The sequence below is a fragment of the Arachis hypogaea genome, chromosome 19 (assembly GCF_003086295.3).
Source record: "Arachis hypogaea cultivar Tifrunner chromosome 19, arahy.Tifrunner.gnm2.J5K5, whole genome shotgun sequence".
Lineage (NCBI taxonomy): Eukaryota > Viridiplantae > Streptophyta > Magnoliopsida > Fabales > Fabaceae > Arachis > Arachis hypogaea.
Window position 1 is genome coordinate 135,732,977 of NC_092054.1, and position 17,557 is coordinate 135,750,533.

General features: G+C 41.9%; 2 protein-coding genes across 2 annotated transcripts; both read left to right on the forward strand.

Moving 5' to 3' along the window:
* The first annotated feature begins 11,917 nt into the window (after positions 1 to 11,917).
* On the forward strand, positions 11,918 to 12,595 carry LOC112778823 (uncharacterized mitochondrial protein AtMg00860-like). Its single transcript, XM_025823105.1, has one exon. It carries the CDS (start codon positions 11,918 to 11,920, stop codon positions 12,593 to 12,595), a length of 678 nt encoding a protein of 225 aa, XP_025678890.1.
* An 829-nt stretch (positions 12,596 to 13,424) lies between these two features.
* LOC112778824 (uncharacterized) lies at positions 13,425 to 14,317 on the forward strand. The gene is made up of 2 exons (XM_025823106.1): positions 13,425 to 13,484; positions 13,994 to 14,317. Exons 1-2 carry the CDS (start codon positions 13,425 to 13,427, stop codon positions 14,315 to 14,317), a joined length of 384 nt encoding a protein of 127 aa, XP_025678891.1.
* Positions 14,318 to 17,557: the final 3,240 nt, after the last annotated feature.

Consider the following 17,557-nt stretch of genomic DNA (forward strand, 5'->3'; position numbering starts at 1 on the left):
TGCCTGCCTGCTGATGAGTCTCCGCCTGGGGATGAGGCTCCTCCTCGTGCTCATCCTCCTCCTCCTCTGATGGCTCTGATGGTGTGTCGGGCTCGGAGGGGATGTCGGCGCCCTGTCTGATCATCAGCTTCAGATGGGAATAGCGTCGCCTGCTGCGGTGCTCCAATCTCTCATACCGGCGGCTATTACAGCACTCCATCTGATCAAGCTGGCGGAATAGACGGTGCACGAGGCAATAAACCGGCTCAGAGGCGGGTGGAGGTGCAGTGGTGGCAGCAGGGGCAGCTGGAGCAGCTGTGGATGAAGAGGGTCCAGCAGACGGAGGGGCTGTCTCATCAGTAGCAGTGACAGATGGTGGTCTGTAGCCCAAAGCAAGGAAGTTCCTGCTGTGAGGGATGATCTTCCTGCAGTCCGCTGCTGGTGGTTGCTCATCGGCATCCTCCCAAGGCACATCAGCCTGACGGCCTAGCCGTGTAACCAGATAAGGAAAGGGGAGGGTGCCTCAGACGTGGACCCTGGCCATAAAATGCCGGATAAAACGAGGCAAGTACAGGTCCTTACCCTCCAGCACACACCAGAGGAGGGTGATCATGGCAGCCGGAATCTCAGTCTCATGAGTACTCGGCATCACGTAGTTGCTCAAGATCTGATGCCATAGCTAAGCCTCATCATTCAAGTACACTCTCTTGATCCCTCTAGGCATAGTGGTGTCCTGAGCCATCTCCCAAGGAACAGCAGGGTCGAGAGCTATCCGTGCCTTCACAGCATGCCAATCAAACCGCATCTGGCCCATGTCCTCCTCAGCCTGTGCATAACCATCTGGCTGATCGGACTTGGCTGGGAGCTGGAGAATGGTCTCTATGGCCTCCTCAGTGATTAGAATTTGCTTTCCCCTCAGGTTCACTGCATCTAGGGTAGTAAGGTAGTAGTTGCAATAGAATTTCCAGACCCAAGATGCATTGACCTCTGTCAATGGTCTCTCCAGAAAGAACCAGCCCCTTTGCTTGATTTGCTCAGTGGTGTATTGCTGGAGGGCTTCTGGAATCTTCAAGGTACGTTCCAGGTATAGATTTCTGGAGTTTGCAAAAGTTGGGTACTTCAGCTCACAGTACCGGTTTGCAAATTTTATAGGATCAGTCGAAGGGAGCAGCTGGTCAGCTTTTTCCTGCTGTGTGAAGTTCTTCTCCCGCCATGAGGAATCGTGCATTAGAGCAATGATGGACTGGGAGGAATCTCCTCTCTTGCGCTTGCCAGTAGCCTTGCCTTTGCCTTTCCTTTGTGAGGCAGACATCCTGAAAAACAGAAAACTAGGAAATGGATAAAATAGAAAAGCAAATAGGCAATTTAAACAAAGGAAACCCAAAGCGGTAAGGGAGAAATAGAATAAGGAAAATGAGTAATTGAAATGTGATTGAATTAATGTTAAATGGAGAGAGAAAAAAATCAATATGCCATAGTGAGAAAGTTAGAGGAAGTGAAAGTAATCAGAAAAGAGATCAAGAGGGTTAGTATGGTAAAAAGAAATTAGTAAATTAAAATTAGTGAGTTAGGAAAGTAAGTGGCATAAAAAAAATTCCATATAACAAGGATTCACAGGTAAGAATAGAAGTACTCATAATCGAATAAAGAAAACAGGGTGATGCTGATTCGAATAGAAATAAAGAAATCAGAAATTGGAATCAGTGAATCACAATTGCAGGTTATGAACCAGGAAATCAAAGAGGATAAGAAAGTGGCCGTAGCATTCATGAAATGGTTTGGGGGAAGCAGAGTAAAACAGAGTTGCCAAGCCAAAACAAGAATGAAAACAATTTTCAAAAAAAATTTGGGCAGCATTCCGACTAAAATTGGATTGTCCCGGAAAATAAACAGCAATTATATCAGTTCATATGAATTAAAAAAAATCAAGCTGCATGTACAGAGATATAAAATAAACATAAAAACTCAATGTAAACAGCAGCAACATACAAGAAAGCAACATATGAATCATGATTATAGCAGCAACAGATTTGCACATAGGATAAAACAGAAGTAAGAACAGTGCAAGTAAACAGACCTAGATCCACTAACCATAGCCTAAGCTACCTAACAACATAAAAATCCACTACAACATGCAAGTCTAGCTATCCTAATCATGAACATAGACGGAATAAAAAATACAGAAAAGTGACGAACGGATAAAAAGGATTGCGTGTTGCGGAACCTGGTAAGCGGAAGGGGTGGAACAGGGAAGAAGGTGGCTGCGGCGGTGTCCGGCGCGGTGGTAGTGCACGGCGTCGCGGTGGCGGCTGAGGGGGCAGTGGCGGAGGGAGGTATTAGGGTTAGTGAGAGAGGAAGAGGATAGGGGAAGGGAGGGCGGTGGGTGTTGCTGGCTGAAAGGGGTGGGTGGCGGAGAGGGGGCGCGGCTGGATGGCCGGCGGTGGCTGGGCGGTGCTCGCGGAGGTGGTTGTGGTGGAGAGGGGAGGAGAGAGGAAGAAGGAAGAAGAAAGGAGGGGAGGGGGCTGCGGTGGCGGCGTCTGGGCGGCGGCGGCGTCGGGGTGGTGGCGTGGTGGCTGGCCGGCGGTGGCTGGGTGGTGGTTGGAGGGAGAGGAGGCAGAGAGGGAGAAGAGGGTTGGGGTGGGGGACTGCGCGACTGATAAGGTTCGCGGGCTGGGGGGTTATATTTTCGAATCCACGCGGCCGCGTGGGGCACGCGGTCGCGTGGTTGGGGTGAAAATGGGGGGGATGCGATTGCGTGGGTCGTGCGATCGCATGAGAGAGGGGAAAGAGGGGTGACGCGATCACGTGGGTCGCGCGATCGCGTCGCTGGAACTCGTGCTAAACGCACGACTCCAGCGCCGTTTCAGCGCAACTCTTTGTCTCCTTTTGGGGTGATATGCAATCCATGCGACGCGATCGCGTCACTCACGCGGTCGCGTGGGGTTGGTATTGGGTAAGTGACGCGATCGCATGGGGCATGCGATCGCGTGGGCCAATTTGTGCAAAACGCACAAGAGCCGCACGATTCCAGCCCAACTTTCTGTTCGTTGGATCCTTACGCCGATATATATATCACGCGGCCGCGTGGGTCACGCGGTCGCATGGGTGGTGTTTTTCGCGATATGACGCGATCGCATGGGGCATGCGGTCGCGTCGTGCAACCCTTTTTTTTTAATGCATGAAAAATGCAGAATGCAATGATTAACATGAATGCTATGCATGATTCCAGGTTTAATAAATTAAAATGAAAAAGAAAAAAATGAAGGCAATTAACAAGAAATAAATTGAAAAAGAAGCGACCATACCATGGTGGGTTGTCTCCCACCTAGCACTTTTAGTTAAAGTCCTTAAGTTGGACATTGGAGGAGTATCCTGTTATGGTGGCTTATGTTTAAATTCGTCTAAAAATCTCCACCAGTGCTTGGAATGCCGATAGCCTCCGGGGTCCCAAACTAGGCATGTAAAGCTTCTAAGCAGCTTCAAACCGATATTCAGCCTCCCGGGATGACGAATGTCAGAATATAATCCATGATCCCAAGCTGTGTTTTTAGATCCGCCTCAGTTTTGATTTATAAGTTTCCATTCGGGCGGGTTAAAAAGTAGAATCTCACCGTGGTGACCAAACATTCTATGTGATCCATGCAATTGAGCATGATACCAATCCGTGTACTTCGAGGTGAAGCGTGGAACCTTATTGAACCTGGTGCACCAGCTCTGAGTACGAGCCAATTCCCTCTTACTCTTAAAGCTGCAAAGAGCTCTAAGCTGGCCATCTGTTTCAAGCAAACCATATTCAAGTGAATAAGTAAAATTATAAGTTAAGGATTGTACCCACTTGAAGCTTGTATTAGGTGGTAATGGCCTTGGGATAGGTGTTTTTGGTGGTTCTGCAAGTTCCATTTTCTTGTGCTCTTCTGTGAATTCTTCCACTTCCTTGCAAAGATCTTCAATTGTATCTGTATCCTGGTCAAAGTCTTCTATGTCTTCCTCATCACTCGAGTCATAGATTGGAGGTTGAGAGAAATCTACCTCCGCATCATCTTCATATTCACTTGGAGAAAATTCTTCGATTTCAGAGAATTCACTTACGGATGCAAGTTCATCATTAGGAGAACTAGACTTGTGACTATCATCATCAAGGAAATTTGCTTCTTGGATTATTTCGTCTGATTCTTCGTAAACGACTTGCCTTAGAGATTGTACGATATCCTCCTTAGCATCAACTGTAGCATCTTGGACGGAGTTTTCCTCAATTCTGGATTCCCAAGGAAGTTCAGCATCTCCTAGATCTTCAACCAACTCTTCTTCTTGAACAATGACAGCTTCTTCCACTTGTTCTAGTACGAATTTATTCTCTGTCTTGTCCACTGGAGTCTCTAGTATTTCTTTCATGCTACGCTCTTCATCGGGCTGTCCACACGGAGCTGTGGTTGATCCTTGTATATTTGAGCGCCTAGTGGCCCATTGAATTAGTGCTTGCTCCAGTTGTTGAATGGTTTTTTGAAATTTAATTACTGTTTCTTTTAGGCGATCCTCTGCTTCGCGGTTTGCTGGACTTGGACATGATACAAAGGAAAGTGGTGATGATTGGAAACGATTGGATTGGTATTGGGGTAAGGAAGGATCATATGATGGCGAATGGTGAAGAAAAGCTTGTGAGTGTGGTGGTTCGGGGTTATGTTGAAAGGATGGTTCATATGCACGGGGTGGGGCTTGTTGGTAGTTACAAGGTTGTCCACCATGTCTTTCAGCTGGGTATGCACGGTAGAATGGTCTTTGTCCAGGATATCTCGGAGGGTGTTGCTGCCAAAAGGGTTGATTAGATCCTCTTGGTTCCATCCATCCTTGATTGGTCTGACCTTGATGCACATTCCTGCTATAACTTCTATTTCCTTTAACAATATTAGAACCAAACTCAAAGCGAGAGGGGTGAGAGTTCATAGTAGCAAATAAAGATAAAAAGGAAAAACAAAAATAAATAAACAAGCAAAAGAAAAATATTTACAATAACCAATAATAAGGAACACGTTAGCAGTTCCCCGGCAACGGCGCCATTTTGACGAGAGAACTTTTGCGTGGTCTAGAAATTTGCGGATAAATCCTCGTTGCAAGTATAGTTTCTAAACCTTCAAAAGTCCTTTCATACAAACGTTTTGGGTGTCACAAGTAACAAACCCCTTAAAAATTGTTAACCGAGTATTCAAACCTCGGGTCGTCTTCTCAAGGAACTGCGAGGAAGTGTGTTCTTATTATTGGTTATAAAGGTTGTAATCGGGGTTTAGAAAGTGGGAAGCAAGTAATTTAAATGACGAGTGAATTAAATGGCAATTAAAAATAAATAATAACTGTAAACTTTTGGCAAGGTAAGAGAAGTTGGAGGTCCAATGTAGTTATCTCTCTCAACTATAATGAAGGTTGAATCTAGACTCCACTTGGTCAACCTCTACTAGGGCAAAGAAAAGTCAATGGACTAATTAATCTGGCCTTTGAATCCTATTTATTTCCTAAGAAAAGGTTGGGATTACTTAAGTTCAGCTCAATTAGCAAGATAATGATTATCAATTATGTTGAGTTTAATAACTGTTGAGTTACTGAATCCTTAACCAGAACCAAAAGGGGAAAAAGTAAAATTGATAGAATAATAAAAATATCCTTAGATGGGAAGCAATGGTAACTTAAATCAAAGAGAACAATCATAAACTGAAAATTTCTCAATTATCATTAATTCAAAGAACAATCTGTGACATGGAATAATTCATAGATCAAATTATAATAATCAATTCAAATGTTGGAATAAATAAATAAAAGTAAAACTAAAATAAAAGAACATTAAACCTGGGATCCAGAGTTACTCTTAAAACAAGAAGAAATCCTAAATCCTAAAAGAGAGAGAGAAGATCTCCCTCTCAACTAAATCTAAATAATTGAAAAGTAAAAATATGCGAGCTCTCTCTTGAATGGGTGCATTCTCACACTTTATAACCTATGGTCTATGCTGTCTGTACTTGGATCTGGGCCAAAAAGGGCTTCAGAATTTGCTGGGGGCGTATTCTGTAAATTCTGATACGTGGCCTCTGTCACGCGTCCGCGTGGGTCACGCGGTCGCGTCATTTGGAGCTTTTCCTTGTCACGCGGTCGCGTCAGTCATGCGACCGCGTCAGTCATGCGGCCGCGTCGCTGCTAATTCATGCTTGGCACGCGATCGCGTTATCCATGCGATCGCGTGGATACCAATTTCCTTAAAGCTCCGTTTTGCTTTCTTCTTCTATTTTTGTATGTTTTCTTTTCCGTCCTTTAAGTCATTCTGCCTTAGAAAATCTGAAACTACTCAACACACTAATCACGGCATTGAATGGAAATAAAGGTAATTAAATTAATTGATTTTAAAGCTTAGGAAACATGTTTTTCATTTACATCACATAATAAGGAAGGAAAAGTAAAACCATGCAATTAATGTGAATAAGTAGGTGAAGGATTGTATAAATCACTCAAATTAAGCACAAAAGTACTCATGAAATATGGGTTTATCAGTGATCGACGTAAACTCTTCCGAACTTCCGGCTTCGATTTCTTGAAATCCGTAACTCCAATAAAAAATCTAATCCGGTAAGAGTATTCGTAACCTTCTCCTCTACACATTGGAACCATTTTTTATTAGTGGAAGTTGACAGTGACATAACTTCTCTTTCCTTTGGGTTTGGCCAACGGGAGTTTTAGGAGGCACAGACGATTCTGGACGTTTTCTTCTTCGATAGCTCACTCAGAAAGCTTCTCCGGAGCTTTGAATATTTTGATTTCATACGAAGGTATGGTTTTGGTTTCTCGTAGTTAATGTTTAATGTCACGTGAAAACTTAGGCTAGAAGACCGTAAGATAGGAATGAATTGAAAGAATAATTGATGGATTGTGTATATGGTATAAAATGTGTGGTTTAGCTGTTGTCAATAATTTGCTGTTGAGGTTGGTTGATTTTGGAAAAAGATTTAATATTGGTATTTGTTTGATTTTGAAATAATTTGTTACTGGAAGTGATTTGAAGGACTGAGAGGTGTTTGATTTGATAGTTGGGACCCTTGAAGGGCGGCAGAAATTTGAGTCTTAGAGGAGGTATTGCCAAAATTTCTATAAGAATTGGAGTTTTGATTTGAGGTATTATTTTAAAAGGGAAAGAGATTATTATGTGGCTTGTGTATTTGAGACTATTTGTTGACCCTCTGTCGCAAGATGTGACCGGGCACTTTAACTCCCCGGGTTCCCCCATGGGCATGCATATATATATGAATATTGAATATTATATTTGAGCTTGGAGTTTGACTCCATGGAATATTATTGAGCTTGGAGTTCGACTCTATGGAATACTATACTATTGAGCTTGGAGTTTAACTCCATGGAATACTATGTTATTGAACTTGGAGTGTGACTCCATGGAATATTATATTTGAGCTTAGAGTTTAACTCCATGGAATATTATTGAGCTTGGGGATGCGCGCACAGAGGGACTGTCTAATGGTTAACTACCAGGACATATCGGGTTGGCTGTATAACCGACAGATGAGACTCATCAGCCATAGGACAGGCATACATCATATGCATTTGTTTGTTTGCTTGAGTGTGCATTGTTTTGGTTTGTTTAACTGTTTAATTCTGCTTATCCGCTACTTGTTCTACTTGCTGTAAATGCTTCTCTATCTGTGTTTTCCTTGCTTGAACTGTATGTGTATGTTTTTTGAGAAATCCCTCTTGACGAAGGTGTGAGGGGAGAGGGTTGTTCCACCAGTGATTCAGAGGATTTGAGGTGACAGAAAGTGAAGTATTAAGTTAAAGTTAGATTCAGAACTAGAATACCTTAGATAACTTACCTAACTTTTGGTTTAGTTTATTTTATTTAAGAATGATTTTGAGTGTCGGAGTTCTAGGAATGCCTCTGGCTTTCCCGAGACCTTTTATATTAACTATGTGGGCACCTTTACCATACTGAGAACCTCCAGTTCTCATTCCATACTATGTTGTTGTTTTTCATATGCAGGTCGAAAGGTATCTCATTAGGCGTCTGGACACCTGAAGCAAAGTGGTTACTATGTTATTTTGTTGTGCAGTGATGTATATACACGTACTTAGCTTTCTCTCCACATAATTTATTCTTTTTGATCCTCTTAGAGATTTATGGAGAGGCAGGATTTTGTTTATGTACATCTTGGGTTTTGGATATGTATATATATATATATATATATATATGTAAATATTCTCCGGCCAACCTTGACTTCGCAGACTGAGTTAGGAGCTTGTTATTTTGTACCTATGGCTTTCGATTCCTACTTTTATTGTCTTACGTTTTATAGTTATAGTTTGCCTCACACGCAAGTTGTTCCGTTTCCGGAGCGTGGCGCTTTTCATTTTGCGATTTTGTTTTACCCATTTTTCAAGGCTCCTAGTCTGTTATCTTCTTTCTACTATTATAAGTATGTATTTTAATTTTTAGAGGTCGTAATACCTTGCTACCTCTGCTTTACGACTTAAGCGTAAGGCTCTGTGTGGTAGGGTGTTACACGTTCGCGTCAGGCACGCGCACGCGTCGCTGCAATTTTCTCCATTCCGCGCACTCGCGTGAGCCATGCGTGCGTGTCGGTACTTGCTAGTCATCTCCTTGGTTTCTTGTGTTCCTTCCATTATTGCAAGCTTCCTCTCCATTTTCTAAGCCATTCCTGCCCTATAAAGCCTGAAACACTTAACACACGGATCACGGCATCGAATGGTATAAAGGAGAATTAAAATATACTAATTAAAGATCTCTAGGAAGCAAGTTTTCAATCATAAAATAATACTAGGAAGGGATTATAAAATCTTGCAAATCATATGAATAAGTGGGTGAAGACTTGATAAAAACCACTCAATTAAACACAAGATAAACCATAAAATAGTGGTTTATCAGGGCCTTAGGAGTGACATTCAGAGCTATGTGGTGCCTATGCATATTCGGGTGTTTTCTGAGTTGGTGAATAGGAGCAGGGTGGCGGAGGATTGTGGCAGAAGGGCCGCAGCAGAAAAAGGGAGTTTGAGGATGCCATTCCAGAGGACCACAGGGAGGAACTTTGCACCCAGAGGCAGACAGTTCAAGTACGGTGGCTTTGTCCCTCAGAACAATCAGGGGCAAGGCAGCTCCAGGAGGCCTAATACTAGTGCTAATCAGGGAAGGAGACAGGGGAAGCAGCCACAGCAGGATATGAGTTGCCACAGATGTGGAAAGTATCACTCAGGACCATGCAAGTTTGGGATTGGAGTCTGTTACTTCTGTGGGCAGCCGGGACACTTGGCTAGTAGTTGCCCCGAGAAGAAGGGGTATGAGACAGGCAGGGTGCAACAACCAGGAAGGGTATACACCACTTCTTCTATAGGCACTGAAGGGTCAGAGCCATTGATCCAAGGTAAATGTGAGATGGCAGGTAAAACTTTGAATGCTTTATTTGATTCTGGAGCTTCACATACTTTTATTGCATTTGAGAAGGCTGATGATTCGAGTACAAGGGCGCGATTTCGTGCATAACTTAATTTGTTTACTGATGATTGGTCTTGATCTCATTTTGGGATTAGACTAGTTATCCAAGAACCGCGTTCTACTAGATTTCTTGGCAAAAATAGTGTATTTCATGCCTGAAGGCACTGAAGGGCCGGTTGTAGTGAATAACTACTACTTGAATTCCATGATGGTGAACTGTTCTGGGGCTGAATGTCAGGGGATATTGCTGTTAGCTGCGGGTGATGATCAGAACCTGGAACAAATCCCAGTTGTGTGTGAGTTTCTGGAGGTGTTCCCTGATGATATTGATGAATTTCCACCAAAACGGGAAGTTGAGTTTGCTATTGATTTAGTACCTGGGGTCGGACCAATCTCGAGTGCTCCTTACAGGATGTCGCCTCTAGAAATGGCCGAATTGAAGTCTCAACTGGAGGATCTGTTGAGTAAGAATTTTATCCGACCAAGTGTATCTCCGTAGGGTGCACCGGTATTACTAGTGAAAAAGAAAGATGGAAGCATGCGCTTATGTGTTGACCATAGGCAGCTGAATAAGGTTACAGTGAAGAATAAATACCCGTTGCCAAGGATTGATGACCTGATGGACTAGTTACAAGGAGCCGGTGTGTTCTCTAAGATTGATCTATGGTGCACGAAATTGTGATCATCAACAATGGCGCCAAAGACTTGGAGCTCTCAAACGTGAATCACACTTTGTCACAATTCTGCACAACTAACCAGCAAGTGCACTGGGTCGTCCAAGTAATAAACCTTACGTGAGTAAGGGTCGATCCCACGGAGATTGTCGGCTTGAAGCAAGCTATGGTCATCTTGTAAATCTCAGTCAGGCGGATTCAAATGGTTATGGAGTTTAAGGTGATGAAAATAAACATAAAATAAAGATAGAGATACTTATGTAATTCATTGGTGAATTTCAGATAAGCGTATGAAGATGCTTTGTTCCCCTTGAACCTCTGCTTTCCTATTGCCTTCTTCCAATCATTCATACTCCTTTCCATGGCAAGCTTTATGTTGGGCATCACCGTTGTCAATGGCTACATCCCGTCCTCTCAGTGAAAATGGTTCTGATGCTCTGTCACAACATCGGCTAATCAGCTGTCGGTTCTTGATCATGTCGGAATAGGATCCATTGATCCTTTTGTGTCTGTCACACGCCCCACACTCACGAGTTTGAAGCTCGTCACAGTCACCCCTTCCCAGATCCTACCTGGAATACCACAGATAAGGTTTAGACTTTCCGGATCTCAGGAATGGCTGCCATTAATTCTAGCCTATACCACGAAGGTTCCAATCTTAGATCAGAAACCCAAGAGATACGCATTCAAGCCATTGCTACTAGAACAGAGGTGGTTGTCAGGCACATGTTCATAGGTGAGAATGATGATGAGTGTCACGAATCATCACATTCATCAAGTTGAAGAACGAATGAATATCTGGGAGAAGAAATAGACTTGAGTTGAATAGAAAAATAATAGTACTTTGTATTAATTCATGAAGAATAGCAGAGCTCCACACCTTAATCTATGGTGTGTAGAAACTCCACCGTTGAAAATACATAAGAACAAGGTCTAGGAATGGCCGAGGCCAGCCTCCCAAAACGTGATCAATTGTGTGAAAAGTATGATAAAGTATATCAAAAGTATGAAAATACAATAGCAAAAGGTCCTATTTATAGAGAACTAGTAGCCTAGGGTTTATAGAAATCAGTAATTAATGTAGAAATCTTCTTCCGGGCCCACTTGGTGTGTGCTTGAGCTGAGCATTGAAGCATTTTTGTGTAGAGACTTTTCTTGGAGTTAAACGCCAACTTTTGTGCCAGTTTGGCCGTTTAACTCCAGCTTTTGTGCTAGTTTTGGAGTTAAACGCCAGAATTCTTGAGCTGACTTGGAATGCCTGTTTGGGCTATCAAATCTCGGGCAAAGTATGGACTGTTATATATTGCTGGAATTCTGGAAAGCCCAGGATGTCTACTTTCCAACGCAATTGAGAGCGCGCCATTTGGGCTTCTGTAGCTCCAGAAAATCCACTTTGAGTGCAGGGAGGTCAGAATCCAACAGCATCTGCAGTCCTTTTTCAGCCTCTGAATCAGATTTTTGCTCAGGTCCCTCAATTTCAGAAAATACCTGAAATCATAGAGAAACACATAAACTCATAGTAAAGTCCAGAAGAGTGACTTTTATTTAAAAACTAATAAAAATATAATAAAAACTAATTAAAATATACTAAAAACATACTAAAAATAATGCCAAAAAGCATATAAATTATCTGCTCATCAATCTACGATCCAGATACCACCAAATAAGGGTCAGAGATGAGGATATCCCTAAAACTGCCTTCAGAACGCGCTATGGTCACTATGAATATACCGTGATGTTCTTTGGACTAACTAATGCTCCGGCGATATTCATGGATTACATGAACAGAATTTTCCATCCATATTTGGATAAGTTTGTTGTTGTGTTTATTGACGACATTCTTATCTATTCTAAGACAGAGGATGAACATGCAGAACACTTGCAAACAGTGCTACAAATTCTGAAGGATAGGAAGCTATATGCCAAGCTATCCAAGTGTGAGTTTTGGAAGTCTGAAGTAAAATTTCTTGGTCATGTAGTGAGTAAGCAAGGAATAGCAATGGATCCTGCTAAGGTTGAGGCGATGATGAATTGGGAGCAGCCAACTTCAGTGACGGAAATCAGGAGTTTCTTAGGCTTGGAGGGTTATTATCGAAGGTTTATCAAAGGGTTTTCACAGCTCGCTTTGCCCTTGACCAAGCTAACCAGGAAGGATGTCCCTTTTGAATGGACTCCCGAGTGCGAGGAGAGCTTCCTTGCCTTAAAGCAGAGACTGACTACCGCCCCTGTATTAGTGTTGCCTGAGCCGAGAGAACCATTCAAGGTGTACTGTGATGCATCCTTGAAAGGTTTAGGATGCGTATTGATGCAGCATCATAAGGTTGTAGCTTATGCCTCACGTCAGTTAAGGCCACATGAAAGAAACTATCCAACTCATGATTTGGAACTTGCAGCCATTGTCTTTGCCTTGAAGATTTGGAGACATTATCTCTATGGAGTGAAATTTTAAGTCTTCTCGGACCATAAGAGTCTAAAGTACATGTTTGAGCAAAAAGAATTGAATATGCGTCAGAGGAGGTGGATGGAACTCCTGAAGAATTATGACTTCGAGCTAAACTACCATCCGGGAAAGGCGAATGTTGTGGTGGATGCCTTAAGTAGGAAATCCCTATGTGCTGCTTGGATGATGCTAAGAGAGGAAGAATTGTTGAGAGCCTTCCAAAGATTGAAACTGGGAATCAGAGAGGAGTTTGGGATTTTATGCCTAAGCCAGTTACAGATTTCAAGCGATTTCAAGGCCGAATTGATAAAGGCTCATCAGAATGACCAAGAATTGTATAAGATTTTGCCGGCAATTGAGAAAGGCAAGCAATGGAGAATGTCAGAAGATAAAGATGGGTTGTGGAGGTTCAAGGGCCGGATAATTGTGCCAGATGTCAGGGATTTGCGATAGAGCATATTGAAGGAAGCTCACAAGAGCGGGTTCTCCATTCATCCTGGAAGCACTAAGATGTACCAAGACTTAAAGACGATGTTCTGGTGGCCAGGAATGAAATATGATGTGGCGTTACATGTTTCTAAATTCCTAACTTGTCAGAAAGTTAAGATTGAACACCAAAGGCCAGCAGGGACCCTTCAACCTTTAGAAATTCCACAATGGAAATGAGAGAGTATTGCTATGGATTTTGTGTTGGGCTTACCAAGGACTCAGACAGGTTGTGATGTTATTTGGGTAGTTATAGACCGACTGACGAAATCAGCTCATTTTCTGCCTATTCGGATAAGTTGTTCTATGGAGGACTTGGCGCGCTTATATATAAAGGATATTGTGAGGTTACATGGCGTACCTTCCACCATTGTATCGGATAGAGATCCTCGCTTTACATCACGGTTCTGGGGTGCTTTTCAGCGAGCTTTTGGCACTCAATTAAGTCTAAGCACTGCCTATCATCCTCAGACGGATGGCCAATCAGAAAGAACAATCCAAACCTTGGAAGACATGTTAAGACCTTGTGTTTTGGATCAACCGGCAAGCTGGGATTGATATATGCCTCTGGTAGAATTTGTGTATAACAATAGCTATCATGCAAGTATTGGAATGGCTCCATATGAAGCTTTGTATGGAAGAAAATGCCAGTCTCCATTATGTTGGTATGAGGTAGGAGAAAGGAGTTTGATAGGACCTAAAATGGTAGGTGAAACCACTGAGCAAATAAAAAGAATCCGGATTCGAATGCTTGAAGCTCAAAGCCGTCAGAAGAGCTATGCTGACCGAAGACGGAAGCTTTTAGAATTTGAGGAAGGAGAGCACGTCTTCCTGAAGGTTACTCCGACCACTGGAATAGGGAGGTCCATCAAAACCAATAAGTTAAGTCCCCATTACATTGGGTTGTTTGAAATCCTGAAGAGAATTAGACCAGTGGCGTATAGGATCGCGTTACCACCACATCTTTCGAACCTTCATGACGTGTTCCACGTATCGCAGCTTCGTAAATACGCTTTTGATCCTAGCCATGTCTTAGAACTGGAATCAGTCCAAGTAAGAGAAGATCTGACGCTTCCAGTAACTCCGGTTAGGATTGATGATACCAGCATTAAGCGTCTACGCGGAAAGGAGGTTTCCTTAGTGAAAGTAGCTTGGAGTCAGGCTGGTATTGAAGAACATACCTGGGAGCTTGAATCAGAGATGCGGAAGGACTACCCATACCTCTTTTCAGGTAACTCCATCTGAATTTTGAGGACAAAATTCCTAATTAGGTTGGTAGGATGTAAACCCCACAAAAAATTGATAAATTATTAGTTAATAAATTGAATTTTTATTAGGAAAGCTAAAAATACAAAACTAATATCAAAATAAGATAGAGCTCGTCGAAACGAGAATTTTGATACCAATTTTGAAAATTTGGCCCAAAATCGGACCGGAAAGGCCGAACCGGTTGAACTGAGGCCCAAACCGGGCTCGTGGGTTCAATCGGGCCCATAACATAAATGAAGCAGCAGCTTCATCTTCTCCATTTCACCATAGCAATGAAAAACACAGCAAGGGGGAGAAGAGAAGAAACCTAACCCTCACCTCTCCTTCTCACTACCATAATCCTCCATCTGGGCTCCGATCGCCGCACCGTTCACGGCCACGCGCTTAGCGTGTCGAGCTCTATCTTTCTATCCGAAAAATTTCTCTGGTAAGCCTCCTATTGAGTTTAGAATCTCTATCCCTCTTTCTTTGGTAAACTTGAAAACCTGTGGTAAATCTTGTCTAATTTTTGTGTTCTAGGTTCAAGTTAGCTTCCGGAACTTGTGGGCTCAAGCTATTGAGTATATGGGTTTGGTAAGAACACCCTAACCATAGCTCAATCTTGTGTTTATGATGGGAAAACTGAAATTGGAGCATGTATATGTATTAGGTGTAGATTAAGTGGGTATATAAGCATTGGAATTGGCTTGGGAGTAAATGGAGGCTTGTTGGTGATCAAGCTTGGTTTGGGGGCTGTTTTAATTGAGCTTGGAGGGGCTGTAATTTTGAGTTGTGAGGCTGCCTTGGGTGAATTAAGTGATCGGCCAAGGTATGGTTTAAGTTTTGCACGTTTAATATTTACGGTGTTGTGAAAACTTAGGTTAGAGGAACCCTAGGATAAGTTGAATTTGTTAATGACATTTAATGAGTAGCTTTGCATTATTGTTGGTATAATTGTTGATGAACATATGTTGGATTTACGAGGTATTGAGGCTATTAATTGTATGCCCTTGGACTTGCTTATGATGGGTGGTGCATGACAGAAGTTAGGCCAATTAAGAGATTTTCAAATAAGAGAGCAGCATTGCAAGTATAGCTCTTAACCAGCTAAAATTCACCTCACCAATTTAGAAAGGGTGTCACAAAAATTTTAGAATAAAAATACTGGGAGTATGAATCCCAGGTCGTCTCCCAACGAGTTGCGAGAAAGTATGCTATTTTATTAATTAGGAATTTTCTGAGAGTTTTGAGAGTTGAATAATGAACAATCAAATAATTGTAAATTGAAGCAATAAAAATAAACTAAGAATAATTATTGATATTCTAATTAAAAAGCCTTGACTGGGGGAATGATTAACTGGAAGTTCTATCCTTGTTGGGATCTCTTAGGTGCAGTATTAAAGAGGTGGTTGTTTTCACTTAGTTAACCCTTACTAAATAAAGGAAAGTCAAGTGATTAAGCTAACCCTTATTCACAAATCCTAGTCCTCTCCCTTAAGAAGGTCTAGCGTTAGTAAATACAGAACTAGCCAACAACGTACAGATTAATCAACACGTAAGCCTTCCAACTCAAGTGTCTCCTTTTAATCAACCCCCATGTCAAGTATGGAATCTACTCCATTGACATGAATGTAACGCTCATAAAAATATAAGAAGACATGATGAAATTAAATAAAATAAGGATTTAAAATTAATTAAAAGGAAAAGTAATTCTCTCCACTAACAATTCATGAAAATAATCCAATTGTAACTCTTAAATAAAGTAAATAAGGATATGGAAGAATAAGGGACAGAGTAAACAAACTAGAATGATATCTTCAACGGAGGTAATGACTTCTTCAATATCCAAAAGCATAAAACTAATTAACTATGAATGTAGAGAAAAACTAAAAACTATCCTAATAAGAATGTATCTTAATGTGTGTTGATACTTGTTGAGTTTATGCACATTCTATGGCTTTATTCTGTGTTTCTGGGCCGAAAACTGGGTTAAAACGCGGCCCGAAATCGCCCTCAGCGTTTTCTGTTAATTCTGTAGATCGCGCAGGTCACGCGTACGCGTCGTCCACGCATTCACGTTATTCAGCGATTTTCCTTGTCACGCGAGTGCATCGTTCACGCATTCGCGTCATTCGTGCAGACTCCTATCCACGCGTACGCGTCAGGCACGCGTTCGCGTCGCTGCGATTTTCTCCATTTCGCGCGTTCGCGTGAGCCATGCGCGCGTGTCAGTGTTCGCTGGTCATCTCCTTAGTTTCTTGTGTTCCTTCCATTTTTGCAAGCTTCCTCTCCATTCTCTAAGCCATTCCTGCCCTATAAAGCCTGAAACACTTAACACACGGATCACGGCATCGAATGGTATAAAGGAGAATTAAAATATATAAATTAAAGATCGTTGGGAAGCAATTTTTCAACCATAAAACAATACTATGAAGGAAAATGTAAAATCATGCAATTAGTATGAATAAGTGGGTGAAGACTTGGTGAAACCACTCAATTAAACACAAGATAAACCATAAAATAGTGGTTTATCAATGGGTTGTGTTGGTGTTGATATAGAATGATGATTATGGTTGGTGTTTGCTATTGAAGCGTTGTTATGTGAGTGATGGAATATTGTGTGTGAAAGGTTGATATTGCATAAATGGAATGGTATTTGTGAAGGGTTGTTAATGTATATACATGTGATATATGCTAATAATAAGTTGAGATTTTGGCTCATTGGATTGGTTAAAGATAGCTTGAAATGATTGTTGATGAGGTGAGAATGGGTATGTTAACAAATGCATGTTTTATAAGCAAGGGATTATGAATGTGGTGTTGTAAACTTGTAGGTTTTGTGAGTAGAGAATGAGAATTGGTGAAAAATGGGGTTTAGGGTATTTTTGGTAAAATGTGAATTTTGATGAACTTTGGTAGTCCATATCTTGCTCTACAAATTTTGAATAATGATGAGGTTTGTCTTAAATTAAAGAGTGTTTTATAAGCTTGAAATTGATATAAAGTTTGCGGAAAACCGAATTTTGTAGAGGAAGTTATGGATGCCGGAAAGTTGGTGTGAAAAACTAAAATTTTAAAGGTTACAGCAGAACCAGGTTTCCTGATGTGTGCCCACGCACACAGCTGTGCGTGCGCACCCAATAGAAGCGAAAATCTACTTGTGCGTACGCTGTAACACCCTAATTAGCCTAAGCCTTACCTCGCGTCGTAAAGCCAAGGTCAATCAGAGATTACGAC

Excerpts from the sequence above, each read along its gene's own strand:
- LOC112778823 (XM_025823105.1), top strand. The coding sequence starts at position 11,918 with ATGGATTACATGAACAGAATTTTCCATCCATATTTGGATAAGTTTGTT.
- LOC112778824 (XM_025823106.1), top strand. The coding sequence starts at position 13,425 with ATGGCGTACCTTCCACCATTGTATCGGATAGAGATCCTCGCTTTACAT. Across the intron at positions 13,485-13,993 it reads CTTTACATCACGGTTCTGGG|AGAATTAGACCAGTGGCGTA; the intron begins GTGCTTTTCAGC and ends GAAATCCTGAAG.